We start from the raw sequence: 27,744 nt of genomic DNA on the forward strand, positions 1-27,744 counted from the left end.
AACAGGTAATTTTGTTTCACATTATCACAGTGGCCTTAGGAAGGGTGTGGAACTGCCCTTTGCACTGCATTGGCTTCTCTTTAATTTTGTTCCCACATCATCTGTAAATGATTATGTACCTCATAACATGGCAATAATGACCAAAAATGGTGTTTTTCTACTTTTTGAAAAATCTCTCCAGAGCAGGTCAAAAGGCTCATAAAATTCCCATCAAATCCTATTGATCGCATTATTAAAATGCTTTCTCTTCCAGAGAATCATCGCCCACATTTTCCAGACGCCCAATAAAGAAAATAGATGTGTAAGAAAATAAAATGATGTACCTGCGGTAACAAAGTAGATTAAGAGCTGACTCGGGAAGTCCCTCTCAGAAGAATGCCTACTTCAAGACCCTTTCTGATGGCTTTAATCTACTCCATGTGAGCAGGATCTAGATTACTGTGTGATTTGTGAAGATTCTCTTCTAATCTTTAGATCTCAGTTGCATTATTAGTAAGATGAGGAATATGAACTAGAGAGTCTCACAGTAATATTATCACGTGACCATTACCACAAGTCTCTCCAGACATCTACTTTCGTAAGACAGCCTATTTCCATTAAATCAATTGAAATACAAGTACAATCATGCAGGAACAATTGTGTAACAGGGTATGTTAAGCAAAGTTAGTCTCAGTTCCAAACGGACAATGCTGACATAGAAAGATGCAAGGCCACAGAGGCAATACAACAAATATTTTTAAATTAAAAATTAGAATAGAAAACAATTTTCAGATATTGTTTGTAAGCAAAATGTGAAATATATACCATGGGTAGCTGATGGGAAGAAAAGTCATAGTTGCTGCATTTTTTGACAGAGAAAAGCTGTGTTTTCTAATATTTTCCTATGATGACTTGCATAGAGGAAACACGATTTCACAAGAACCTTGCATTAAAAACAAAAACAAAAAAATATGAGAGAAGCAGAAGGACATCTCTGCTCAGAGGCCACCCAGTCTTGGAGCAAGTCTCAAGTGGGAGTGGTATTTTGTGACAATGAATCAGAGGCGACTGACTAGGGAAAATGAAAGAAGTTCTCTTTGGTTGCTCTTCATGAAACAAATTTAAAAATTGAATTTCCAAGCATTCTTGAAAAATCACAATAAATTGCAAAAAAAAAAAAATGCCTTCTTGGGAGGAGCAAGCAATATTTTCACAATTCTGGTATAAAGCAGAAACTTCCTTCCCTGGAATAATATCTGCAATTGTGCAGGCAGCTGACAAGACTTCGCAGTCAACTCAGTGAAACAGAAGAACAGCAGGCAACAAAGTCCAGGGATTCCAGAACAGAGCTGCCTTTGAAAAATCACCTTGCATTATTCCAAAGGCAGATCACTTTCAGATTGCCAACGACTCAAATTATTTATAGGAGATTGATTCATATACTTAACCCAATGTGAGAGGAAATATTTCTAATTATATCCAAACATCTTTAATATGAAGGGAATTAATGCTTGGAGACCTTCATTGCCAAAAACATGTTTTGCCAAATATGTTTTAAGAAAGAGGAGGCGGCTACGTGTTTTCCATATTTGATCCTATAAAAGTACCCTTGGAATGAGTATGACTTGTCTTTCCTCATAACGCTTCAAGGTAAGTGTGAGGACAGGGCTCTGTCTGAGGGACGGTAAGGGATGTCTGGCTGCCTTCACGCATGACACACATCCTGGCTCCCATCGCCCTGGCAGCCCTGCCATGAGGCACCAACTTACTCCAGAGCAATTTTAATTAGATGTTTTAGTGTTCCCAGTCATTTCCTGGTTCTCGGTTAAGGGTTATGCACACTATTACTGGGAATTGTTAGACTTTAATTCAGAAGAAATTTGTTCTTTTTCTTACAGTTCTGACACACTTCAAGGTTGCAGCTCCAAGGTAAGAAACTGACTTTTTCTCATTCCTTGCAAGGTGTGAGAAATCTTCCGCAGTGGCTTGGAGAGCACTCAGGGGGTTAGAAAATAAAAGCATTTCAATTTCACAGCTTCCCTTGAACAGTTCTGAGGGGGATGTTAGAAACTGGTTCTTACGCATTTATGTCCTTCGTCACATATGGAAATGCTTTCTCAGAGTCTTCAGGAGTTTCATACATAATTTTTCTATTTGCAACATTGCAATTTGTCTTTTAAGTAATTAAATTATAATACATAGTAAACATTTCAGTGTTATTAATTTATAGAGAAAATGTAAATTTCCTATACTATACAGCTTTTACTCAGCAATATATAACATAACCTTGAGGAGCTGTCTGAATGGACTGAATACTTGCTTTGAAAAATGACTTAAATATGAATGTCGTTTCACAATCTGTAAAATAGAAATTTAAAAAAGTATCATATGGAAAATGATTATGAGCATTTTCAGCAAGACAAAGCACTTTGTTTGTGTCACTAATCACTGTAGTGTGGGTGGGAAAATGTGGAAGTTTGCCTGCGTGCTTTAAGTTTTCCTAGAAGAGATATGTTTATTAGTACCTATGATCATAACTGACAGGATTAATTAATTTTAAAGTGGCAAAAGGTGAATCTTGAAAACAAATTTTGTGAAATTTTAAAAATATTAATAATACAGCAATAAAATATAGGTAATAACATTTTATATTAAGTCTTAAGAAATACTGAAAACAGGTTAAAAAGTTGAGTTTATTAAAATTATGATACAAGAACTAGAGAAATTGATGAATAATAGAATATATTTTAATAAAACAATGCAAAACAAAGCCCCTACATTTTTGCTTTCCTTTATTGAGTAGTCTTTGAAAATCCACATCTATGATGAAAAGATTTTCACCACATACAAAATAGTTCCTACAATGTTAGCAACGTATTTCTACTGTTATTTTTACTCACAAAGTCAGCTTTGAGCTATTGGTGGTATCTGACATGTGGCCTAAGAGGTGTGAAGGATGCCATAGAGGGAAAAGTGCCCTCTGCCTGCAAGGCATTCATGGTCCTACCGGAAGACAAGAACAATAAGTGAAAGAGAGGGAGAACTCCCACGATTGTCTTAGCTTTGTGTTCTATATGAGCCCATAGTAGGTAGTTCTAAAAATTAGCATACATAACAGGAGAAACTCAGAAAGCAACTACAATATCCTACAGAAGGTAAGCCAGATTACAATAGTCTCTTTCCAAATGCATGATGAAGGGCCTGTGAGCACTGGCACCGAGTGTGGACACTGACCTTTCACCTCTAGCCAAGCCAGGGAGGTGGTCCCACTCCATGCAATGCTAAGCACTGAACTGGTCAGTAAATAAAGAATTTTTTTCTTTCCTTTTTCTTTTTTAATTTTAATTTTATTATTTTTTAATTATTCAATTACAGTTTACATTCAATATTATTCTAGATTAGTTTCAGATGTACAACAAAGTAATTAGAAAATCATGTAATGTTTTATTTTTTTCAATGGTAATATGACGGTCCAGTTTCTGAATTTGTATAATATCTTTTCTTCTTCTGCCAGGCAGAGTCTTCAACTGGGCTGCCATCCATAACCCGCAGCCATGAGTTCCGACTCTGAGATGGCAATTTTTGGGGATGCTGCTCCTTACCTCCGAAAGTCTGAAAAGGAGCGAATCGAGGCCCAGAATAAGCCCTTTGATGCCAAGTCATCAGTCTTTGTGGTGGACCCTAAGGAGTCCTTTGTGAAGGCGACAGTGCAGAGCAGGGAATCGGGGAAGGTGACAGTCAAGACCGAAGGTGGAGCGGTGAGTAACACCTCTGCACATGATTAGACCGCCTCATTTTGGGTCAGGTGAGCTGACACTACATCTTTTTCACCTGGCCTCTTTTATTTGATTGTACAGACTGTAACTGTAAAAGATGACCAAGTCTACCCCATGAACCCTCCCAAATATGACAAGATCGAGGACATGGCCATGATGACTCACCTGCACGAGCCCGCTGTGCTGTACAACCTCAAAGAGCGTTATGCAGCCTGGATGATCTACGTGAGTTCTTTCTCATGGCATTCTGCTCATATAGGTAGTTAATATTTTTGAAAAGTAGTAGATTATTAAGGCCCCTATAAATTAATTATATGTTTTTTCTTTTTGGTATAGACCTACTCAGGCCTGTTCTGTGTCACTGTCAACCCCTACAAGTGGCTGCCAGTGTATAATGCAGAGGTGGTGACGGCCTACCGAGGCAAGAAGCGCCAGGAGGCCCCGCCCCACATCTTCTCCATCTCTGACAACGCCTATCAGTTCATGCTGACTGGTGAGCGGCTCAACTGTTTTTCATATGAATTAGTCCACCAGTTATATAACCACAAAATGTGAACGCCAGACAGACCTTTAGACATAATCTAATCCAACCTCCTAGTTGTGCAACAGAAGTGACTAAAACACAGCAAGGTACATGCTGTCCGAGCAGGAACTAAAACCTCGTTCTCCTGATACCAACTCCGTGACTTTACCAGAGCATCTCCTGTTCCATCCTTATTGTTTGTTTAGTCTCCCTACTTGGAAAGATGTAATTTGGTTTATATGTTTAAGTAACAATACTATAATTAAGATATAACTGAATCATATTGTCTGAGTAGAAATAATAAATGTGTTCAATCGTTTTAGTGCCTAAATTTCTTGATTATGAATTGGCTACTTCTAGAGATACTTTTAATCTCTTAAGCCATCAGAGCTCATTTCAGACAATACCCTCTCTTTGAATGAAGAGGTATATAGAGACTACAGTCATATAAACAGAAGTTGTCATTTCCCCCTTTAAAAGGACTGTTTCTGGTTAAAGCACCTTCTTCCACCTGCCTTTCCTGACTCAGTGTCATACCTCTGGGAAGACCGATCAGAGTTAAGGTTGCAGTCTATGGCCCTGAGACATGCGCGCGCACGTGTGTGTGGCCAACTGATCAATTTAGAACGTAAATCTCAACCTTGGCTTGATTAATACTATTTCAACCTATTAAACTATAGTCCAAAACCTTAGAACATTGTGCATTTTTCAGTTATATGTATTAATCAGCACTTCGCATGACATTGAAATCTACACATGACAACTAGGGAATGTGTCTGCCTTTGGAAAATACTGTTCTTTGTTTTAAGTCAGAAGGACACACTTCCTGTGGGGGCTTAAGGATTTTAAGATATGACATTTTATTTTCCTCTTCTCTAACTTAAGAGGCCTAAGAATAACATCATATGTAACTTTATAATAATATGTTAAAAAACTCCATTGAATATGGTATTTATATGCAATGCCCTAAGTGTTTCCTTATAGAAAGCTTTGTTTGTATAACTGGTATATATGCTGACTGGCCATTGTTTTTTTTTTGTTTTTGTTTTTCAGATCGGGAGAATCAGTCTATCCTAATCACGTATGTATTACTATTCTGAGTCTTATTATTATTTTATTCTCACTGGGAAAATAAAAAAACAAAAGGAGAAATTAGTTAATGTTCACATACTAATGGCATAATCAACTTAAACTAGATATTGTTTTCAATTTATTGTAGGGTTTAGATTGCATCAGAATGTAAAATAATAATGCTGCAAATTATATCATTTGTTAGTCCAGTCTTGAAAGTTCCATAGGACTTACGTGGGAGTAGGAGCTATAAAACCCATTCTGGGACACAGGCCCAACCTGGTACAGGGCAGAGAGCAACACCCAGCCTTCTGGAGGTGAAGCAGGGTGGGAATGCTACCATGGTTCATTTTTAAGACCTACCTGAGGAATGTGAATTTCTTCAAAGACCTAACTGGAGCCATGTCTTTGGTCTAAAGAAACTGAAGAATCCTAGCATTGTTTCATAGTGTTTTACTAATTGTTTAATTTCCTACTTAGTTGTTGAATGGCTACATTTTGGTCCTCTCAAGCCTAGGACACAGCACCTAGAAGAAATCCTGGCATATTTGAAGCACTGAAGAAATATGTGTTACATAAAAAACGAATGAATTTCCCTATATCTTGTCAGTGATAAGCAACAGAAGTAATAAACGATATGCAGGCTGAAGAAAAAGATCTAGGAGACTGACAAAGACATATAAAAACAGAGGCATAGGTAGTAAGTGTGCTGATGAAAGTAGTTTCATTTGTCACATAATTTAATTTCTGACATATGTTTGATACTGTTTGACAGCGGAGAATCCGGTGCAGGGAAGACTGTGAACACCAAGCGTGTCATCCAGTACTTTGCAACAATTGCAGTTACTGGGGACAAGAAGAAGGAGGAGGCTACTTCTGGCAAAATGCAGGTGAGTCTGATAGTCAGAGACAGAATCAAGACTCGTGGGGTGCTCGGGAAGCATGGAGCCTCAGGTGTGAGCACTGCTCCTGTCTTTGCAGGGGACTCTGGAAGATCAAATCATCAGTGCCAACCCCCTGCTGGAGGCCTTTGGCAACGCCAAGACCGTGAGGAATGACAATTCCTCTCGCTTTGTAAGTCTCTTGGTCGCAGAAGGGTTTTCTCAGCCCTAACTGCCAGAGAAAGCATGTCTGAATTATTATTTCAATCTCATCTTTCTTGTGTGCTCCGGGCTTTGTACATAACATCATCTCTTTTACTTGCAGGGTAAATTCATCAGGATCCACTTTGGTACCACGGGGAAACTGGCTTCTGCTGATATTGAAACATGTGAGTAACAGGACCGCCTGAACAGAATCCAAAGACGACAAACGATGGTTTGGAGGAACATCTTGCAGCTCCTGCTGAGCCTGGAGCCTGTGAAGCGCCGGTCTGCTGCCAGACGTGCCCGCGCTCAATGCCAGCCTTACCCAGAGTCCACAGCCTGCTTTACCCATGTCAGTCATGAGCTAACGATTCTGTAGGAACTGCCAGGAGCCGTCGGGCTTGTATGAATTATTCCAGCCTCAGAATTAATTTCAAAGTTTTCTAAGGAAAAAGAACATTGGGGTTAAATGAGTTGCCTCTGAGTTGAGTCAGTGCAATTACTTCCTAGTCTGAGCCTTGATAAACTTTGCTTTTTGTATTCCCTCTATTATGAAGTGAGAAGAGACCCTGGGCAGAGACAGGTTATCAAGAATGAACTATATTTCATACATGAAGGGTTTTCTGTATGAGAAATAAATATGCTTTGGGCCAGCATGCTTTAGTTTCTTTCTAGAGATGGGAAGAGCAACTGTCATTGTAGAGATGTAATATGTGGCACCTCATGGGAACATTCAGCTGAAATCTCAAGGGGCCAATGAGATTTAGTGATGACCCCAAGTGCCAAAACCACTCCAGAAACGTTACAATTTCCCCATAATCCAATGTCTACTTTGCATTGCAGATCTCCTGGAGAAGTCTAGAGTCACTTTCCAGCTAAAGGCAGAAAGAAGTTACCATATTTTTTATCAGATCATGTCTAACAAGAAGCCAGAGCTAATTGGTAAGAAAGAATTTTCATGTATAAGCTAGGGGATAACCGTTTTATTAATATCTTCTAATGTAAAATGTATTGCCTGAATTCTATGTAACCAGAAATGCTCCTGATCACCACCAACCCATACGACTATGCCTTTGTCAGTCAAGGGGAGATCACAGTGCCCAGCATTGATGACCAGGAAGAGCTGATGGCCACTGATGTAAGTCACACATGCAGTTGTTTTTCAAATCCATTATGTATGGGAATGACAACAGTGACCTGCTGTAGGTGTGTGTATGTAAGGCTATAGTATACATTCTCCTAAAGAATTTAGTGTCTTCTGCCCTAAGTCTTCTCTCATTTGTCCTGGCAGAGCGCCATTGACATCTTGGGCTTCACTGCTGATGAAAGAGGGTCCATCTATAAGCTCACAGGGGGAGTTATGCATTATGGGAATATGAAATTCAAGCAAAAGCAGCGTGAGGAGCAAGCTGAGCCAGATGGCACGGAAGGTACCAAATGAAGCTCCATTCCTGTTTTTAATAAGAGAACCCAGGCAACAAAAGCCCATTCCAAACTCATGCCTCCTTTAGAACGGAGCTTCTCATGAACATACCCAAGTTCATCCCCACATAGACACTCTATAAAGTGACTCACTGATTACTCTGTGCCTGTGAAATGTGTGGTGCACAGTAGGTCATGCTGGGTGCCTGAATTTTGTCTCTACAGTTGCTGACAAGGCAGCCTATCTCCAGGGTCTGAACTCTGCCGACCTGCTCAAAGCCCTCTGCTACCCCAGGGTCAAGGTCGGCAATGAGTATGTCACCAAAGGTCAGACTGTACAACAGGTAAGTGCATTACTCCAAGGAATGACACACATCCTAAACTTCAAAACATGTCTTTAAGGACACCAACGGTTGTTTCTGTTCTCGTGAAGGTGTACAACTCAGTGGGTGCTCTGGCCAAAGCCGTCTATGAGAAGATGTTCCTGTGGATGGTCACCCGCATCAACCAGCAGCTGGACACCAAGCAGCCCAGGCAGTACTTCATCGGGGTCTTGGACATCGCTGGCTTTGAGATCTTTGATGTGAGTTAACAGAACTTTGTGGCAGGGAAGTTTACTAATACTGCTTCAATCAATATTGGAAAAGGTCTATGAAAAATAGCTGTCCTCCAAAATTGACATGTGAAAGAAGACCAGAAGCCCATAAAAGGGCATGAACTTTGGTGTGAGACAGATCTGCACTCAAACTCCACCTCTGACAATTCCTATCTATATAAACTTGGATAATGGGAATGGTGTCCGACCAAAATCACAAGGAAATTCAACTGGGACTTATAAGTATGTCACCTAGACCTCCAAATAACACACTTACTTCTGGGCTGTTCTGCCAGTTACAAGATTTCTGTATTTAAAGTCCTAAGCACAAACCCCAAGCACACAGTACTCAGTAAATGATAAAGAAGGTGATGAGGGTCACAAAGATGACAGTGGAAAAAACAATAACAAATTCAAAGAAAGATTTCAAGATTCCTATCTGCCCTGAAATATCCAGCTGTAGAGGATGGATATGGCATTGTAACATAACACAAATTCATCTGTCTGAGAAAGAACACCTCCCATACAGCTTAGAAAACAAGGGTACCAAAGTCCTACCTGACAGATGTGTCTGATCCACAAGTAGCATTTCTATACCTTATCCAATGAGTTGACAGATAGACACTGGAGGAATCTTTCTGAGTTTTAGGGGAAAGGGCATTTCCAGAAATTCCTAAGCCCATGTGGGAAGAAAGGAATAGTCTGGCATCAAGCAAGAAGAAGAGCAATTCTCATTTTTTTCAAATCAGAAAACTAACAGTGCATACTTGCAATGTCTTCGAATTATTTAATAGCAGACTTATTGAGATGTAATTCACATACCATAAATTTTACCCATTTAACTCAATGGTTTTTAGTGTATTTGCAGATATGTCCAAACATCACGACAAACGATTTTAGACGAGTTTCATCACCCCAACAAGAAACCCCACCCCTATTAAGTCATTCCTGACTTCCCTGTCCTCCAACCCCTGATAACCACTAATCTTTGCCTCCATGGGTTTGCCTCTTCTGGACATTTCATAGAAATGGAACCATATAATACATGGTCCTTCATGACTGGCATCTTTCACTTAGCGTAATGCTTGCCAGGTTCATCCGTGTGGTAAAACCTCTTTGGCTTCTGTGTATGGTGACACAGTTCCTAGACACGAGCATTCACAATTGAGTTTAGACCTAGGCATCCTGAACAGCAGAGCAGAGCAGACCCCGCGTTCTAGCACTGAGCAAAAGCTGGCTCTGCTGTGAAAGCACTGGAGCACCTGCCCTGCCCCTGACTGGCAGCATCCTGCTCAGGTTGCACAACCTCTTTAATAGTGTTTCCTCATCCATGAAATGAGTAAATTGTACCACTTTGAATAGGCAGCTATGAGGATTAAATGTAATAATTTATATAAGCACTTAGCACAGTGCTTATAGTAAATGTTCAACAAATGTTAGTTGTTGAATTTTCACTCTTATTATTAATAACAACATAGAGACCACAGTGACTCACATGTCTCATTCTTAGCTAGTTATACAACATAATCATAAAGAGATAAATTACTAAGAAACCTCTAACTAGCAAAAGTAGATATTGTAAAAACCCAATAATTGTTTTACTGCATAGGGAAGCATCATCCAGACTCTGTTTATTCCTGTTTAGGAGACGCTTCCCACAAGGGAGGTGACACTTTTCAGCCCGCAGCAGCGAACCAGGCAGGAGGGGGAGAGGGGCTCGCTACAGGCAGGAAGAAGCCACACCATCCTAAGAGGCAGTTAGACTAGCCAACTAAGAAAGCCCCCTATCAAGTAGAAGCTTTTATTATAAAATTAATGTTCATTTGTATTTTCCACTTATTTAGTTCAACAGCCTGGAGCAGCTGTGCATCAACTTCACCAACGAGAAGCTGCAGCAGTTTTTCAACCACCACATGTTCGTGCTGGAGCAGGAGGAGTACAAGAAGGAAGGCATCGAGTGGGAGTTCATCGACTTCGGGATGGACCTGGCTGCCTGCATTGAGCTCATCGAGAAGGTATCCTATTCTACCAGCTCGGTGCCCTCTCCTCGTATACTCTGCTGTTCACACTGCAGCTCTTAGTTACCCCGTGTGCATTTTGCCTAAATCTAGCCCATGGGCATCTTCTCCATCCTGGAAGAGGAGTGCATGTTCCCCAAGGCCACGGACACCTCCTTCAAGAACAAGCTGTATGAACAGCACCTGGGCAAGTCCAACAACTTCCAGAAGCCCAAGCCTGCCAAGGGCAAGGCCGAGGCCCACTTCTCGCTGGTGCACTACGCGGGCACCGTGGACTACAACATTGCCGGCTGGCTGGACAAGAACAAGGACCCCCTGAACGAGACCGTGGTTGGGCTGTACCAGAAGTCGTCACTGAAAACTTTAGCTTACCTCTTCTCTGGGGCAGCTGCTGCTGAAGCAGGTAATTTTCAATAGAACGCATCTTTTACGGAATGTATAAAACATAAACTGAGAAAAGCTGCACTATGACTGTGTGCTTTCTCTGTCCTCCTCAGAGGCTGGTGGTGGTGGTGGAAAGAAAGGCGGCAAGAAGAAGGGTTCTTCCTTCCAGACGGTGTCTGCTCTCTTCAGGGTACAAACTTTATTCTCTCTAATTAGATGCAGGAAATTAAAAAGTTTCACTTTTGTGTGTGTGGAAGAGGAAGCAATGTTGCAAAGATTCTAGAGCTGGATATGACTCAAGGAGAAAGGCCAGCAGGTAGTGGTAGAAGTCAGTCTCAGGGAGCGCGGTGGTAGTCTGGAAGCAATACTTGGTGTAGTATAGGAGATACACGTCTCAGGAGGGATGAGAGTGAATTGCAGAAAGCGGTATGAGATTGTGAAATTCAATTTGTGGGCCAAGGAATTAGGTCACTTGACACTTAAAAGTTTCTGTTGGGATAGGATTAACCAAAACATGAGATTTGCTTGAGATTTTGGGAACCTCCAAATGATGCAAGCTTAGGTGTATATTGGTATAGAACTGAAATGAGCAGGTTTCAAAGGCTGAGCATAGAATAACGGTAGGGATTGGAAGCTGACCTAAAAAAGTAAGAACCAGATGTGATAAGAGATAGTCCTTAAAGGAAAATTTACTTTTGACAATCTAATCTGTAAAATATTAAAGCTCTAGTTATTCTGAAAAACCAGGATTTCCTTGGAAAACATCTCACACTTGGTTACGTAGCTGCCAATTTTCTGCCAATTCCCAGAGTAAGGCATTATGAGGCTACTTTCTATGGAACCAGAAGGAGGACACAGCTGTCTAACTATGATAAAGAATAAGCTTGTGATAGGGAAGCAGATACAATTGAAAGTTGGGTAAAGAAATAAATAGAGCCCTGGCCAGTGTGGTTCAGTTGGTTGGAGCATCATCCCATACACCAAAGGGCTGAGGGTTTGATTCCTGGTCAGGGCACATACTAGGTGGCGGGTTTGGTCCCTGGTCAAGGTGCATGTGGGAGGCAACCAATTGTTTCTCTCTCACATCATTGTTTCTCTCTCTCTCTCTCCTTCCTCTTGCTCTAAAATAAATAAGTATGTTTTTTAAAAAGAAAGAAATGGAGATTTGGAGAAACACATTGAATTATTTGTAAACCAGACCACATATCTAGGCAAAATAGTTGGGTAGAGTATTTCCATATGATATATGCTATCCTATTCAATGACAGTGAACAACACTGTGTGTGTGTGTGTGTGTGTGTGTGTGTGTGTGTGTGTTTGTGTGTAGCAAAAAATAGGAAATAGAAGATCATTTTAGGCATGTGGAAATTCCAGAGCTAGCTCTTTACAAGTTCAAATCTGGATGGGTCTGGAAGCATCGGATGGGACACTTTGTAAAGTACATGATTGTCTAACCATTAAGCTGTGCACCTGAAAATAACATAAAATAATATTGAATTAAACTGTACTTGACAAATAAAATGTAAAAATTAATAATTAAAAAAGTAAAAAAGAATTAAATAAATGTCATGGATCACATAATTCATACATATATGAATGTATGAAAATAGTATACATTTTAAACCAAATATTCATATGGTTCCACAGGAAAATCTGAACAAGCTGATGACTAACCTGAGGAGCACTCACCCTCACTTTGTACGGTGCATCATCCCCAATGAAACCAAAACACCTGGTAAGACAGTTCTGCTATCCAGACAAGCTCCAGCGCGTTTGCTTTAGACCAGGAAATGAGGCATGTGTATTCTTCCTTTTAGGGGCCATGGAGCACGAACTTGTCCTGCACCAGCTGAGGTGCAATGGCGTGCTGGAAGGCATCCGCATCTGCAGGAAGGGATTCCCGAGCAGAATCATTTATGCAGACTTCAAACAGAGGTCAGACTTTTTCTCCACAAATTATTTTGAGATTCTTTTTATTTACTTTAATTTTTCAATAGAAAACATTTCCACCTTCTATTAAAATTGGAGAGAAACAAATTTAACTGACTCTGTGTTGACATACCAAAAGTTTGACACCCTTTGAATATATGGAGAATAAAGAGGTAGATATGATTTCTTATGTTTGTTAGACTAGCCAACAACTATGTTGTTTCTACAGTATGGCAGAAAGACTTCTTGTTCATGACACCAGCTATATCATTTATTTGTTAAACAGATACAAGGTACTAAATGCAAGTGCCATCCCTGAAGGACAGTTCATTGACAGCAAGAAGGCTTCTGAGAAGCTCCTTGGGTCCATTGACATTGACCACACTCAGTACAAATTTGGTCACACCAAGGTAATGGTCTCTGAAGTCTACCTGACGCTATTCCTGTCCCTCTGAAGTTGATACGAAGTCTCTGACCCACAACTCTGGCCATGCGCAGGTCTTTTTCAAGGCCGGCCTCCTGGGGCTCCTGGAGGAGATGCGAGACGACAAGCTGGCCCAGCTGATCACCCGGACGCAGGCCAGGTGCCGGGGGTTCCTGGCCAGAGTGGAGTACCAGAAGATGGTGGAGAGGAGGTATTAACAGGGGTACTTTACTAAATCTCATCGGCCAGGGTTTTATACTCTGATTCCTGTTATAAGCAGACTTTGAACATTTCTGTTCCTATCACAGAGAGTCCATCTTCTGCATCCAGTACAACGTCCGTGCTTTCATGAATGTGAAGCACTGGCCCTGGATGAAGCTGTATTTCAAGATCAAGCCCCTCCTCAAGAGCGCGGAGACCGAGAAGGAGATGGCCAACATGAAGGAAGAATTTGAGAAGACCAAAGAAAACCTGGCAAAGGCTGAGGCCAAAAGAAAAGAGCTAGAAGAAAAAATGGTTGTTCTGATGCAAGAGAAAAATGACCTACAACTCCAGGTTCAATCTGTGAGTGTCAGAACCCATTTCTTGTCATCTGATGTTAAATTTTATTCAAGTAATTCTAGGGGAGAGTCTAGATTCCACCTAAGGGATTGATTATCAGTCTTTCCTAATTCACAACTTCTGAAAATGTTCTATAAAATTTCACATGCAGTATTACTAAAAAGAACTGTGATAGGATTCCTTGCCATTGAGAAGGGAAACACAAGGGTTTTTCTTTCCATCTATTGTTTCTCCTAGCAGAATACGGGCAAGAGATAAGGTGATCTTTGCTGCCTAACATTCTCTCTACTGAAAATGCAAAAAGGAGCAGTGAAAAAAGAACATCGAAACCAATATTCTGAATTTTTATATCTATGGTGTTCTGGCAACTTCCCTCTGAACTCTATGTTTAGAAACTCTCTGGTACCTGAAAGGACAGGATCATTGCAAGGATCATGACAATACTTTCTATGAGTAGTATCAATTTTCTATGCAAAGCATGACAGATAGTGTTGATATTCTTGTTCTGATGTCCCAATAAATATTCAAGACTTGGGAAGAAAAATTTGATCAAACGTCACAGCCTAACCCATTTCTGTAACCCAAATGGCATGAGAATTTCAGTTGCTACCACTGAAATCAACAACAGAAACAATAAAGCTTATCTTCTAGCCTTCTGAATTCAGAAGGGAACTATATTGGACCTATAGGTCTTGGACACAAAACTAAAAAATTTAAAGGAAAATGAATTGTAAGTACCTAAGTTGGCACTGTGACTTTCCTCATAGTTTACATACATCAGGGTTTCCTAAATTGAGGGGAGGTTCCTTATATCTTCAAAAATCAAAGGATAATTGTAGGGGGTATCGTGCTGTATCCAAACATACTCCTCTCCTTTGAGTATAGAATGGCCTCTTTCCAACATTATTCTGTCAACTATTCATTTAACAAATATTTGATGAACTTCCAAACACAAGGTATACAACTCTGAGCAAGAGACATAGTCTCTGCTCTCAGAAAGATTATAGTCCAACTGCTGTCTCTTCTCATGAAAGGCCTGCTTGCTGCTTCTCTGAGAACCAACTTTACCATGTTCAGTTCCCCTTAGTTCTTCCAGGTGCTCCTTTTAGTTCTCATCTACTCTGTCACTGTGGGACATGTCTTCCTTTTAAGTCACTTTTCCGATATTACCCCTCCCTTCCAGCAACCTGAGAGATACCCAACAATTTTGTTTTTCATATACTAAATTTTTCTGGAAATAAATATTAAATAATACTGACTGATATAAAATTATATGCCAACACATTAAATATAAGTTATCATGTAGAGGATAAAAAAGTTTTCCTTAACCCTGGCTGGGTCTGAAGATTAAACCAACAAAGACAGATTAACAGGAGAAAAGCATACAAATTTTATTAAATTTTTCCATAAACTTGGGAGTCTTCACAAGAAGACCAGAAGAAGTGACTGAAGCAGGAAGCTTTGATACCTTTCAGACAAAGAAAGAATAAATTTGGAAAGAATTGACAAGACACAGGGGTTTGTGCCAGGGTTAGTTAATAGTGAAGAAGTAACTAGAAAGATAAGGGTTAGTGTAATAAGGTTTGCTTCTACAGCCTTCTCAATCCCCAATTCCCCATCACTGGTGATAAGAATGTCTCCTTTCCTCCTAGTACAGAGAGGATGCAGTTCACATGGGAGTTTCATGACCTGTTTCAGGAAGAAGGGCGAGGGGATGAGGTCAGCGTGACCTTCCTTATTCTGCTATTTTCTCAAACTCCTTCAGCTTAAGATTTTCAATATGCCAAAGTGCCATATTTTGAGACAGCATACCCTAAACCCCATCGTCTAAAATATAATTGTGTCATAATTTCACCAGGAACCATGACTTAAACTCCTTTATTTTATCTTCAGTGTCATAAGTGTCCAATAAATATTCCTAAATGATGGAAAGCTAATAAAAATTAACCTAAAGCTTTAAAACACAATTTAATTGTTTGACTTCAAAATATTAATAAAATCTGAAAAAATCCAGAGAACTACAGTATAAGTGTCTATTTTTCTTTCTCAGGAAGCAGATAGCTTGGCTGATGCAGAGGAAAGATGCGACCAGCTGATCAAAACCAAAATCCAGCTGGAGGCCAAAATCAAAGAGGTGACCGAGAGAGCTGAGGACGAGGAAGAGATCAATGCTGAGCTGACGGCCAAGAAGAGGAAACTGGAGGATGAATGTTCAGAGCTGAAGAAAGACATAGATGACCTTGAGCTGACACTGGCCAAGGTTGAAAAGGAGAAGCATGCCACAGAGAACAAGGTGTGGAACATATTCTGTTATACTCTATAGGGGTTCTACTCCAACAAGCTGCTTCATAGTAGAGACATTCTCTTCCTTAACTTTCTAGGTGAAAAACCTCACGGAAGAGATGGCAGGCCTGGATGAAACCATAGCTAAGCTGACCAAGGAGAAGAAGGCCCTCCAAGAGGCCCATCAGCAGACCCTGGATGACCTGCAGGCAGAAGAGGACAAAGTCAACACCCTGACCAAAGCTAAAATCAAGCTAGAGCAGCAAGTAGATGATGTAAGCCTAACATAATGTAAAAAAATTATTTTTTAATTTTGTAACTAAGTAAGCATGAGTTTGCATTAAGAGCTTCCAATAAATAAATGGTATAGGACATTATCCTTTCTACAAGAACCAAGATGGACACATAAGTCAAACAAATCAATAAAGAAAGTTAGTTGTAGCAGATAACATGGGTAAGAAGAATTAGGGGGAAGAATGGGAGGAAAAGCTGTACAAACAAGGTGGGTCTTTTGCTGGGCTTGAATGGAGAGAGACTATAGAAAGATACAGAAGAGAGAGGCCTTTCTAAGTGGGAAGCATAACTAGAGCAAAGAAGCAATAATGATCCATAAGGTTTCCTCTCACAAGGACTAAGAGGGTTTCAAATAAAAAATGTGAAAAATAAATTTGGCTTTAAACATGTTCTGATATCGAATAGAGAACCCACAGCAAATGTCTGAATAAGGGAGGACTTGACAAAGGTCATGGTTTGGGAATAGACTGCTGTGGTGTTCAGTCCATGTGGTGAAGCACAGATCACAATTAAGTCCAGTGGGAACATAGAGAAGACATGATGTCTCCCTGGGAGTTTACTGTAAAAAAAATGTGTCAGTGAGGTGCATTTCACCCTTTAAATAATGAATCCTTGGACTAAATAAATAGTAATTAAAATGAAATAGATGGAACAAATTTGTGTAATTAAACGAAAAATTAAAATAATTTGTGGATAACATGTGAGTTAATGTTTACAAGTTCAAGCTGGGACAAAGGTGGTAACATGCAAGAAACTGTACTCATGGATCATTAACATTTAGCTTGAAGGGTCTCTGGAGCAAGAAAAGAAAATCCGGATGGATCTAGAAAGAGCAAAGAGGAAACTGGAGGGAGACCTAAAATTGGCCCAAGAATCCACAATGGATGTAGAAAATGACAAACAGCAACTTGATGAAAAGCTTAAAAAGTAAGCAGCAAGGACGATAGTTTCGTGGGGAAATTACTATTAATATCTCTGTGACCTACATAAAGTGCTTTTCTAACAGGAAAGAGTTTGAAATGAGCAACCTGCAAAGCAAGATTGAAGATGAACAGGCCCTTGGGATGCAGCTGCAGAAGAAGATCAAGGAGTTACAGGTAAGTCATTAAGTCCACCTTTTCTAGGCATTACAGGACCCAAACTGCCATGAATTCACATTAATGTTGGTTTGTCTCTCCCAGGCGCGCATAGAGGAGCTGGAGGAGGAAATCGAGGCAGAGCGGGCCTCTCGGGCCAAAGCCGAGAAGCAACGCTCTGACCTCTCCCGGGAACTGGAGGAGATCAGTGAGCGGCTGGAAGAGGCTGGGGGCGCCACTTCGGCCCAGATTGAGATGAACAAGAAGAGGGAGGCTGAGTTCCAGAAAATGCGCCGGGACCTGGAGGAGGCCACCCTGCAGCACGAAGCCACGGCGGCCACCCTGAGGAAGAAGCACGCGGACAGTGTGGCTGAACTTGGGGAGCAGATAGACAACCTGCAGAGGGTCAAGCAGAAGCTGGAGAAGGAGAAGAGCGAGATGAAGATGGAGATCGATGACCTGAGCAGTAACATGGAGACTGTCTCCAAAGCCAAGGTATAGTCGTGGTTTCTGTACCACAGGTGTGAGTCAGCCGTTCAGGAATCATTAGTAACTGGCAGGAGACTATGTAAGGACAAGGCAAGAGACTGGTCAGAAGGAGGGGCAACTTGGGTGTGATGGGGTAAAGTGCTCACTCGTTATGGAAGAACCATATCCAAAGAATACGCATCGTGAAAACTTCAGATCTTTCAAATAAAAAACACAATTCAAGTATACGTTTTGAGATTTTTAAAACAACTCACCTTGATTAAGCTTCTTGTTTTTCTTTTCTTTTTTTAAAAAATATTTTATTTATTTATTTTTAGAGATGGGTGAAGGAAGGGAGAGAAGCATCAGTGTGTGGTTGCTTCTTATGCGCCCCCAACTGGGGACCTGGCCTGCAACCCAGGCATGTGCCCTGACTGGGAATTGAACTGATGACCCTTTGGTTCTCAGGCCAGTGCTCAATCCACTGAGCCACACCAGTCAGGGCGCTTCTTGTTTTTCTTTAAGCACAAATACATAATTTGCTTCTCAATAAAATCTCATGAACTGAATCAAATAGAATTATTCTCATATTAAGATAAGCCAATTGAGTAAAGACAAATTCACAAATAGGCTATATATCTCATTACTCTTCCCATCATAGTCTAAGGCTTCAGTTATTTTTGTTTGTAAAAATAGTTGATTCTCAAGAATAAATGAGTACTGAAGCTCCTGTGGAATACTTGGCATTAATAACACTTTCTATGATCCAAATACATGCTTGAGGTGTCTTCTATCACCTTTTGAATGCAGGGAAACCTTGAAAAGATGTGCCGCACTCTAGAAGATCAACTGAGTGAACTGAAATCGAAGGAAGAAGAGCAGCAGCGGCTGATCAATGACCTGACGGCTCAGAGAGCTCGCCTGCAGACGGAAGCAGGTGGGCCACTTACAGTGTTGACCTTGAATGACAAATTTGCTTTGGATGGTCAATTTGTTGAAAGACTCTGCTCTGACTTATTTGAGATCATATATTACCTTCTGGAGGTGCCCACTCATACAAACACATTATTGCCCACTGACAGGAACAGCCTTCTTTCTTTTTACTTTGTTTTATTTTTGTTTGTTTTTTAATAATAAAGAGAACTGGGTTTTTTAAAAACACTTTACAGCAGATTTGACTCTAATCAAAAAGTTATTAAGTAAAAAGTATATCCTCACATTATTTATTTTCACTTTTCAAAATGCTTCCATGAGTTATTTATTACTTTATTGTTCTCAGTAGACTGTATAATGTTATCCCCATATTTAAGATGACAAATTATGGTAGTGACAAAGTGACTTGTTCAAGAATGGTTACTGCAGTCATTTTCCTGAAGCTTTTCCAATTGCTGGTAGCTACCACAGTGAAAGAGGGAAGTATTCAGGACCACAACCCTAGGAACACTTAAGTGAGATTCATAGCATTTTGACTATCCAAATTGGGGAATCTCCGCATTCATTCCTCCCCCTATCAACTAGTCCACCTTTCTATCACAGTTCTACATCTCCTAGGGAGAAGGAGCATAATGGAAATTATTTATAGACCATCTGAACTATTAAACCAATAGGCAAATCAAGGTGTTGGAACCACTTTATTCTTTCACGTTCATTCAAATATTGTTCTTTCTAGAACAAAGCACAAAGTGAGGTTTTTATTACTGTTATAAAAATGGTAAGTATACTTTATGAAAAAGAAAAACTGTATTCTAAAAGAATCAAAATGCTCCTTGTAGTTTCTTTTCCTCAATACATGTTTGCACCTAGTAATTTAGTGGTACAGAAAAATGCAAGTTGTGATTCTTATTAAATGTAAGAGAGAAAATTTCCAGGTAACCAGCTGAAAAATGGTGTTGAAAAGTTTTTCTCTATATTTAATATAATATAATGTATCTTCTGAATTATGATGCTTAAAGAATTGGAGATCGATTTAAATGCCATTTAGTTTAGGAACTGATTAGCTACCCCATAAATCATCTCCTCTGAGACTGGAAGAATACTTGATCATTTCTTAATATAAAAATGATTCCACAATTTTCTTTTGAACATCACTTCTGATTACAGAGGGAATTGCTCAAAGTCTCCTATTTTCTACAGAATAACTATTTGTTTAAATCAACTTTCAATGGAGGGTAAACTAGTACAACACTATTGTTTTAAACAGTGTTCTGTTGGTTTGACATATTTCTTTTCATGTTTCTTAACAATTTCTATGGTAATCAAATAATCTTAAATACCTCCCAAATCTTTGTATTGTTCATAAGCATATAATCTGCCTCAACATTTTTTATACTTCTCAGTTTTACATAGATTTTCTTCTCATCGTTAAAGTGGATGTTGGTGGTTTGTTGTAATCCATGAACCTTGATCATATTTTGATCCAGTTTCCTTTCTATGCTCTAGTTTTTAATTTAGAGCTTTGATTTCAAAGTAAAGTTGAATTTTCTGGATCTTGATCCTTATAGGTGAATATTCACGCCAAGTAGATGAAAAGGACTCTTTAGTTTCTCAGCTCTCAAGGGGCAAACAAGCATTCACACAACAGATTGAGGAACTGAAAAGACAGCTTGAGGAGGAGATCAAGGTAAGCCCTGCTTGTTTCTGCTTACTTCTGCGGATTTTCTCCCAGTAACCTATAGGAGCTTAGGTACTCAATATTACTTTAAATATATAAAATTAAATCACCAATCTCTATGTTCTCAGGCCAAGAGTGCTCTGGCCCACGCCCTGCAGTCCTCCCGCCACGACTGTGACCTGCTGCGGGAGCAGTATGAGGAGGAGCAGGAAGCCAAGGCCGAGCTGCAGAGGGCAATGTCCAAGGCCAACAGCGAGGTTGCCCAGTGGAGGACCAAGTATGAGACGGACGCCATCCAGCGCACGGAGGAGCTGGAGGAAGCCAAGTATGTTCTAGACTTAGTTAAAATGAAGTACCTCTGTTAACAAAGTGCTTCTGTTACCACTATTAAATGGGCAAATGTCCATTGCTCCCATAACAATAAAAAACTAGGAAAAAAACATACATGAACATAAAACTAAGGAAGAAAAATGCTGTAGACTGTCTAAAGAAAGAAATTAAGCTGGACAGTAGAAAGAGAAAGGACATAAGGCAAAAGGAAACTGAATGACTGTTTTTAAAAGGGGGAACATGTGCCATCATTCTATCTATACAAGTGTAGATAGAATAAGAATTATTATACTTTCTTGTGTCTTCCCTCTCTCCCAGCAACTAACAAAAATATTGGTCCAAGATGATAGGTATGTGAGAGAAAAATAATTAGGTTTTAAAGTCTAGTCCCTACTTTCGAGATATGAAAATGTGGCTATATTTTAAAAGGGGGGGACAAATATATTGTTAAAGACAATAAAGTAAAAAGTAGACATAAAATTCTGTAAAAGAAATAAAATTGTTTTATGAAGGACTACATATACAATGCAATCAAACGTTCAAGACTTAACTGTTAGAGAGAGAGAGAGAATCTGTACAGAAAGGACCTACTTATTCAACAGAAAGTTTAAGGAGAGATCTCTTCATTTAGTCTATGGCTAATGTACATCCATATCATTGGAATTTTAGTATTTTAGTGGATGCTTTAGAATAAATTCTTAGTAGAGCTCTTAAAAGAAAATTGATATATATTTAAGAGAGCCTTTTATTAAAGGATTTATGAAAAGCTAGGAAAATAAGGGGTATAATTAGGTAATTAGACAAAATCAAGTATAACTTTATTTGAATTCAATTAATATGACATCTGAGTACTTAATGTGCATGACAGCGTACAAGAATACACAAAGATTAGCAAAATACAGACTCTACTCTCTGGAGATCAAAATTCAGTGGGGAAAAGGCATAAATAACAGTTATTCAAGGTGGATATTAATATTCCCTCAAGGAGGACTGAACCAGCTACCTTGAAGGGTAGAATGGTGGCCTGGGCTGATTATGATTGCCTGAAAGCCAGACCGTGAAGTACAGAGATACTGAAATTTGGGTTGCTTTCAGTATTTGGTTGGTAGGAGAGTGGGAATGAGTTAATACTGAACTGGACCTACAAAACAAGTTTGAAAAGCAAGGTATTAGGAGTCTGACTGTGGAAATCACTCTCTCGTACCCACCTCAAACACCCAGTTCCACTGATGACCATTTACTTCTATTGTCCCTATTTCACCTCTCAGGAAGAAGCTGGCCCAGCGGCTGCAGGATGCTGAGGAGCACGTGGAAGCTGTGAACGCCAAGTGTGCCTCCCTTGAGAAGACGAAGCAGCGGCTCCAGAATGAGGTGGAGGACCTCATGCTGGATGTGGAGAGATCTAACGCTGCCTGCGCAGCCCTGGACAAAAAGCAGAGGAACTTCGATAAGGTAATTTCTGAAGAAGTTTCTGCCTCAGCACCCAACACAGGATTAAAGATAACCTGCTATTCAATGTGCCTTATTCCAACCATCTGAGGGCTATTCTCAGGAGCTCCTGTCTCGTGGGTGGGTGGGGAATTCCTGTGGTTTTTACTGTTCTCATTCATAATAATTTTTCAGTCTCAACTTTATTTGAGAGTTGCTAGAATAAATGGCTTCGTTACATCAAACTCTCTCCACTAAATTTCTTGACTATTCCTTGCCCCTCAGGTCCTTGCAGAATGGAAACAGAAGTATGAAGAAACTCATGCTGAACTTGAAGCTTCCCAAAAAGAGTCTCGCTCCCTCAGCACAGAGCTGTTCAAGATTAAGAACGCTTATGAGGAATCCTTAGACCACCTTGAAACCTTGAAGCGGGAAAATAAGAATTTGCAACGTGAGTATAGTTTACATTTTCTTTAACAAAAGAGTTAAAAGAATGTTTTCCTTCACTGAACCAATTTGTATATTCTTGTTCACCAACAGAGGAGATTTCTGATCTCACTGAGCAGATTGCAGAAGGAGGGAAACGTATTCATGAATTGGAAAAAATAAAGAAGCAAATTGAGCAAGAAAAGTCTGAACTTCAGGCTGCTTTAGAGGAGGCAGAGGTAAACATTACTGTACATCCAACAACAATTTTGAGAAAAATTAGGGTCTACTGCATGCAAGATTGGTGAATCAAGAGAAAAGACAAATAATTTTTACACTACATACAAGTATGGGGATGGAGAATTGACCATATATACAACTAACAGAATTCTATGTCAGATAAACTGCTAGACACTGGGAAAGCAAAGATGAAGTTAAAGACATTGCTCTCAAGGGCACTATCTAGCTGGGGAGATGGAAGTATATAAAACCAATAATAACACACTGTAGAAATTTCTATAACAGTGGAATAAAGATGTGTTATGGCAGCACAAAACTAGAAACTAATTCCTATTCCTAGAATACCAACACTTCCATTCCCTGCTTATGTCCCCTCTTGCTCACATTAAGGCGTCACTTGAACACGAAGAGGGAAAGATCCTGCGCATCCAGCTGGAGTTGAACCAAGTCAAGTCTGAAATTGACAGGAAAATTGCTGAAAAGGATGAGGAAATTGACCAGCTGAAGAGAAACCACATTAGAGTTGTGGAGTCGATGCAGAGCACACTGGATGCTGAGATCAGGAGCAGGAACGATGCGATTAGGATCAAGAAGAAGATGGAAGGAGATCTGAATGAAATGGAAATCCAGCTGAACCACGCCAACCGCATGGCTGCTGAGGCCCTGAGGAACTACAGGAACACCCAAGGCATTCTCAAGGTAAAGGGGTTCAGGAGATGGTCCCAGGCGTCGGGGTGACTGAGGCCTGAGAACAAGATGTCTCAATGACGGTTCATTGCACAGGACACGCAGATCCACCTGGATGACGCTCTCCGGGGCCAGGAGGACCTGAAAGAGCAGCTGGCCATGGTGGAGCGCAGAGCCAACCTGCTGCAGGCGGAGATCGAGGAGCTGCGGGCCACCCTGGAGCAGACGGAGAGGAGCAGGAAAGTCGCCGAGCAGGAGCTGCTGGACGCCAGTGAGCGTGTCCAGCTCCTGCACACCCAAGTGAGTAGGCAGAATAAGAGAATAGTAAAAAATAGAGGAAGAAAAATCAAATTCTTGTTCATGTCTTAGTACTATCTAAAAATGTATTCATAATGTTTCATGGAGGGTAAAGCTTAAAATACTTAATATTTGTATTAACAATATTTTTGCTTATCTGAATTTTGACATCCAGAATTGTCTTTTAAAAATACATTGTCAACTCAGAGACTGATCAGTTAATTTAATTAATTAGTTTGTGATTTCATTAGAACTGCAGGCATCTTAATTTTGTTCTCATGTACTTAATATTTCTAAATATTTTAACCAGAACACCAGCCTGATCAACACCAAGAAGAAGCTGGAGACAGACATTTCCCAGATCCAGGGAGAGATGGAGGACATTGTCCAGGAAGCTCGCAACGCAGAAGAGAAGGCCAAGAAGGCCATCACTGATGTGAGCTGAGGGCAGCGTAGTGGTGGTCAGATTTGAATCTTGATGTGCTATCTCAGATCTCTGAATGGTTTTCATTTGCTGCTAATTAGGCGGCCATGATGGCTGAGGAGCTGAAGAAGGAGCAGGACACCAGCGCCCACCTGGAGCGGATGAAGAAGAACCTGGAGCAGACGGTGAAGGACCTGCAGCACCGTCTGGATGAGGCTGAGCAGCTGGCCCTGAAGGGCGGGAAGAAGCAGATCCAGAAACTGGAAGCCAGGGTGGGTCTTCTGATCAGCGTATTTCCCATCTCGTTCCAACGGAACGCATGATTTTTGACTACTTCACACTACTAGATAACGCATGGCATACAGACACGAATGAGAGATATGCCTTGCTGCAGAGTGCTTATAAGGGGATACATTAGGCTAGGGCATCAAAAACTACATATAAAGCAGAGTAAAACAAGTACTAAAGGCCATATGAAAAGCAGAAATCCAGTGAATAGATTACAATATATGTCTTTAAAATGCCCATTTTCTTACAGGTGCGTGAGCTGGAAGCAGAAGTTGAAAGTGAACAGAAGCGCAATGTTGAAACTGTCAAGGGTCTACGTAAACATGAAAGAAGAGTGAAGGAACTCACTTATCAGGTGAGAAAAATGGCTTGTCTAGGTTTTCATTCCAGTCTGCAAAGGATCGAAAACCAAATGTACAACAAAATATGATGGTATTTGTACTTTCAAGAATCTCACTCTTTAAAATATTATTTCAGACTGAGGAAGACCGCAAGAATGTCCTGAGGCTCCAGGATCTGGTAGATAAACTGCAAGCGAAGGTGAAAGCTTACAAGAGACAAGCTGAGGAAGCGGTGAGTACAGAATCCCTTGGGGTGATTGGGCAGCCTCCCGTTCTCAGATATGTCCAAGTCAATTTGCTTAAAGGGTTGAAAGAATGAAAAGGGTAAAATGAGGAAAGATTAAAGGGAAATGGGTCAATGAAGGTCTGAAGAATGAGAAGAAACCAACCACTTGATGAGCCATGAAAAAATGTTCTAGGGGTGGTGGAAAGCAAATGCAAAGCGTTTGAGCAGAAAGGAGTCTGGTTTGAGAAGCAGAACAAGGGAGACTGTAGTAGAGATGGAGCTGAAGAGCTGGGCAGGAGTATCACAGGGTCTTCTAGGTCATGATAAGAAGTCTGGCTTTTATTCTAAGTGCAATAGGACACTGGGAAGCCACAGAATGGTTTTCCATTGGGTCAGTCATGCCCTGACTTAGGTATATATTTTTAAATAGTATTCTGGCTACTATGTGGAGAATGACTATTGGGTAACATAGGTTGGTACAGCAAAACATTTTAGGAGGCTTTTCAGGTGGTCCCATGGCCTGGATTAGGATAGTAGCGGAGCATACAGAATGAAGTGGAGATGTTTTGGAGGTAGAAGCTACAAGATATGCTAAAGGGTTGCACTTGGGAGATGAGAGAAAGAAAATCAAAGGTAATTTGTCAAGTTGTGGTTTGAGTAAACAGGTGGGTAGCATATAACTAAAATGAAGAACTAAGGAAAGAACAGGTCTGCAGGGCAAGAAGAAAACAGGAGTTCTGTTTTGGAAACATTGTTTGAAAAATACAATTATACACACAAATGAAGGTGTCAAGTAAGCAGTTAAATATTAAACCTGGGGCTCAGAAGGTCTGAGTTTTGTTCAAACCATGGATCCTTAGCATTCCACTTTATCTCATTCCACCAGCCTGTGATTCATTGGAAACAATGTTCAAGTAACACCAATTTCCTAGGTATAAAAGTATGGCTAGGCAGATCTACATATGATAAATCAGTTGTTCTGTTCATATATGGTTTTTATTTTTCCCCTGACCTCTAAACCTTTAAGGTTTGATAGAGTGTGCGCGCGAGAGAAAGAGAGAGAGAGAGAGAGAGAGAGAGAGAGAGAGAGAGAGAGAGAGAGGGAGGGAGAGAGAGATGGCTTAGTTAATATTCCTCTAGCTCCTACTTTATTTATAACAGGAAGACCTGAGGTTTTTTCAAACTCTGTTATTTAGTTTTTCAAGTTTTATTAATGTCCTAAATTTGAATGCCATATTTGGGATGATTCTGAATGAGCCTTCTAAAAAAGAATGATTATGAGAGACTAAACCAGAACTGGTCTTCTCAAATTCACTGCTGTATATTCAAACATAATCAGAGACCACTCAGACTATTTTAGAAAATAATCAACTTCTTGCTTAGTTTCTAAACTTCCTTAAATGGCAATAATTTATACTCAAGGCTATCGGTTTGGCATAATATAGATTGCAGATATGCCTTTTAAAAAGGCCTCATTCCATTCTGAGGATTCTGAAAGGAGAGGAGCCTGGAAAGCTGGCCTATCAGGAGTAGCTCTAAGATGTTCAGAAGTTCTGAAAGGAGATCTTTTAAAACATCTTGGAGGTGAATGTCACTAGTCCCTACATGTTATCCAGGAGTTCAAGATGCATGAGAAGAGTTAATACAAGAAAAAGTTCGAGAGCATTTCTCTAGGTTTTTAAAATAGGTTTGCTAGACTGAATACATTTTTAAGTTAAAAAAAAATCAAGACCCATTGACTTAAGAAACTAGAAATTCTGAATTTTATTCGCTCCTAAATGCATTTCCATTCATTCTCAGGAGGAGCAATCCAATGTCAACCTGTCCAAGTTCCGCAAGCTGCAGCACGAGCTGGAGGAGGCCGAGGAGCGGGCGGACATTGCTGAGTCCCAGGTCAACAAGCTGCGGGTGAAGAGCCGCGAGGTGCACACAAAAATCATAAGCGAAGAGTAATTCATCCAAATGCTGAAAGGTGACCAAAGAAATGCACAAAATGTGAAGTTCTTTGTCACTCTGTTTTGTACTTACAGTTTTTGCAGATAAAAAATTTATTTGCAAAGAATTTGTGTCTCTTTCCCCCCACACTGGGTCCATCTACCTTTTCATGCATCAAATAAAGAAAAAACATTTTGCTTATTATCTTATGGAGAAGGATTTAGTCAGCAAAAACTAAAAGGTGAGAGGAGCAGCCAGGTCAATCCCAGTTAGCCAGGGCTCTAAACCACACACGTCCCTGTGGGGAGCCGGGGAGACCTGGACACGGGCCTTAGCCCTACAGAGCGCAGAGGATCTGTTAAACCTCTCTCAGCGAAACACTAGCTAGTTATCAGGACAGCAGATTTCTGTTAATGAAGTTAACGGCCTTGATCCCAAGGCTGAGTAAAAATATGGTAAAACATTAATTGGCAACATAAAAGAGAAAGTAAACAATTTAGATGAGACACTTAAAAATATTTAAACTGCAAACTCTCCCCTATAATGATATGAACTATTAATTTGCGATTAGGATCCCTGGAGGGGGAACTATGTTCTTTTTAAATATGAGATTCTTAGCTTTT

General features: G+C 40.2%; 1 protein-coding gene and 1 long non-coding RNA gene across 2 annotated transcripts in view; one reads left to right on the forward strand and one right to left on the reverse strand.

The window, feature by feature from the left end:
- The first annotated feature begins 1,604 nt into the window (after nt 1-1,604).
- Nucleotides 1,605-27,248, forward strand: LOC149997580 (myosin-1). The gene is made up of 40 exons (XM_090291964.1): nt 1,605-1,629; nt 1,878-1,908; nt 3,494-3,737; nt 3,837-3,980; nt 4,092-4,248; nt 5,332-5,359; nt 6,125-6,239; nt 6,331-6,423; nt 6,556-6,619; nt 7,278-7,376; nt 7,469-7,572; nt 7,726-7,864; nt 8,082-8,200; nt 8,290-8,439; nt 10,296-10,466; nt 10,563-10,872; nt 10,967-11,043; nt 12,501-12,588; nt 12,671-12,788; nt 13,069-13,192; nt 13,281-13,417; nt 13,515-13,770; nt 15,818-16,060; nt 16,149-16,325; nt 17,126-17,271; nt 17,351-17,441; nt 17,526-17,915; nt 18,699-18,825; nt 20,390-20,508; nt 20,628-20,824; nt 22,098-22,281; nt 22,543-22,708; nt 22,798-22,922; nt 23,314-23,622; nt 23,707-23,910; nt 24,218-24,343; nt 24,433-24,603; nt 24,870-24,974; nt 25,097-25,192; nt 26,987-27,248. The coding sequence occupies exons 3-40, from the start codon at nt 3,534-3,536 to the stop codon at nt 27,137-27,139; spliced, it is 5,826 nt and encodes a 1,941-aa protein (XP_090148090.1). The 5' UTR covers nt 1,605-1,629; nt 1,878-1,908; nt 3,494-3,533; the 3' UTR covers nt 27,140-27,248.
- The window catches only part of LOC149997581 (uncharacterized), a 29,621-nt gene continuing 7,931 nt past the window's right edge, over nt 6,055-27,744 (reverse strand). The window contains exon 2 of the long non-coding RNA XR_016514137.1: nt 6,055-6,877. This is a non-coding gene — a long non-coding RNA (uncharacterized LOC149997581). The remainder of the gene's footprint in view (nt 6,878-27,744) is intronic.

The sequence above is a fragment of the Furipterus horrens genome, unplaced genomic scaffold, assembly GCF_987537825.1.
Source record: "Furipterus horrens unplaced genomic scaffold, mFurHor1.1.pri manual_scaffold_11, whole genome shotgun sequence".
NCBI lineage: Eukaryota > Metazoa > Chordata > Mammalia > Chiroptera > Furipteridae > Furipterus > Furipterus horrens.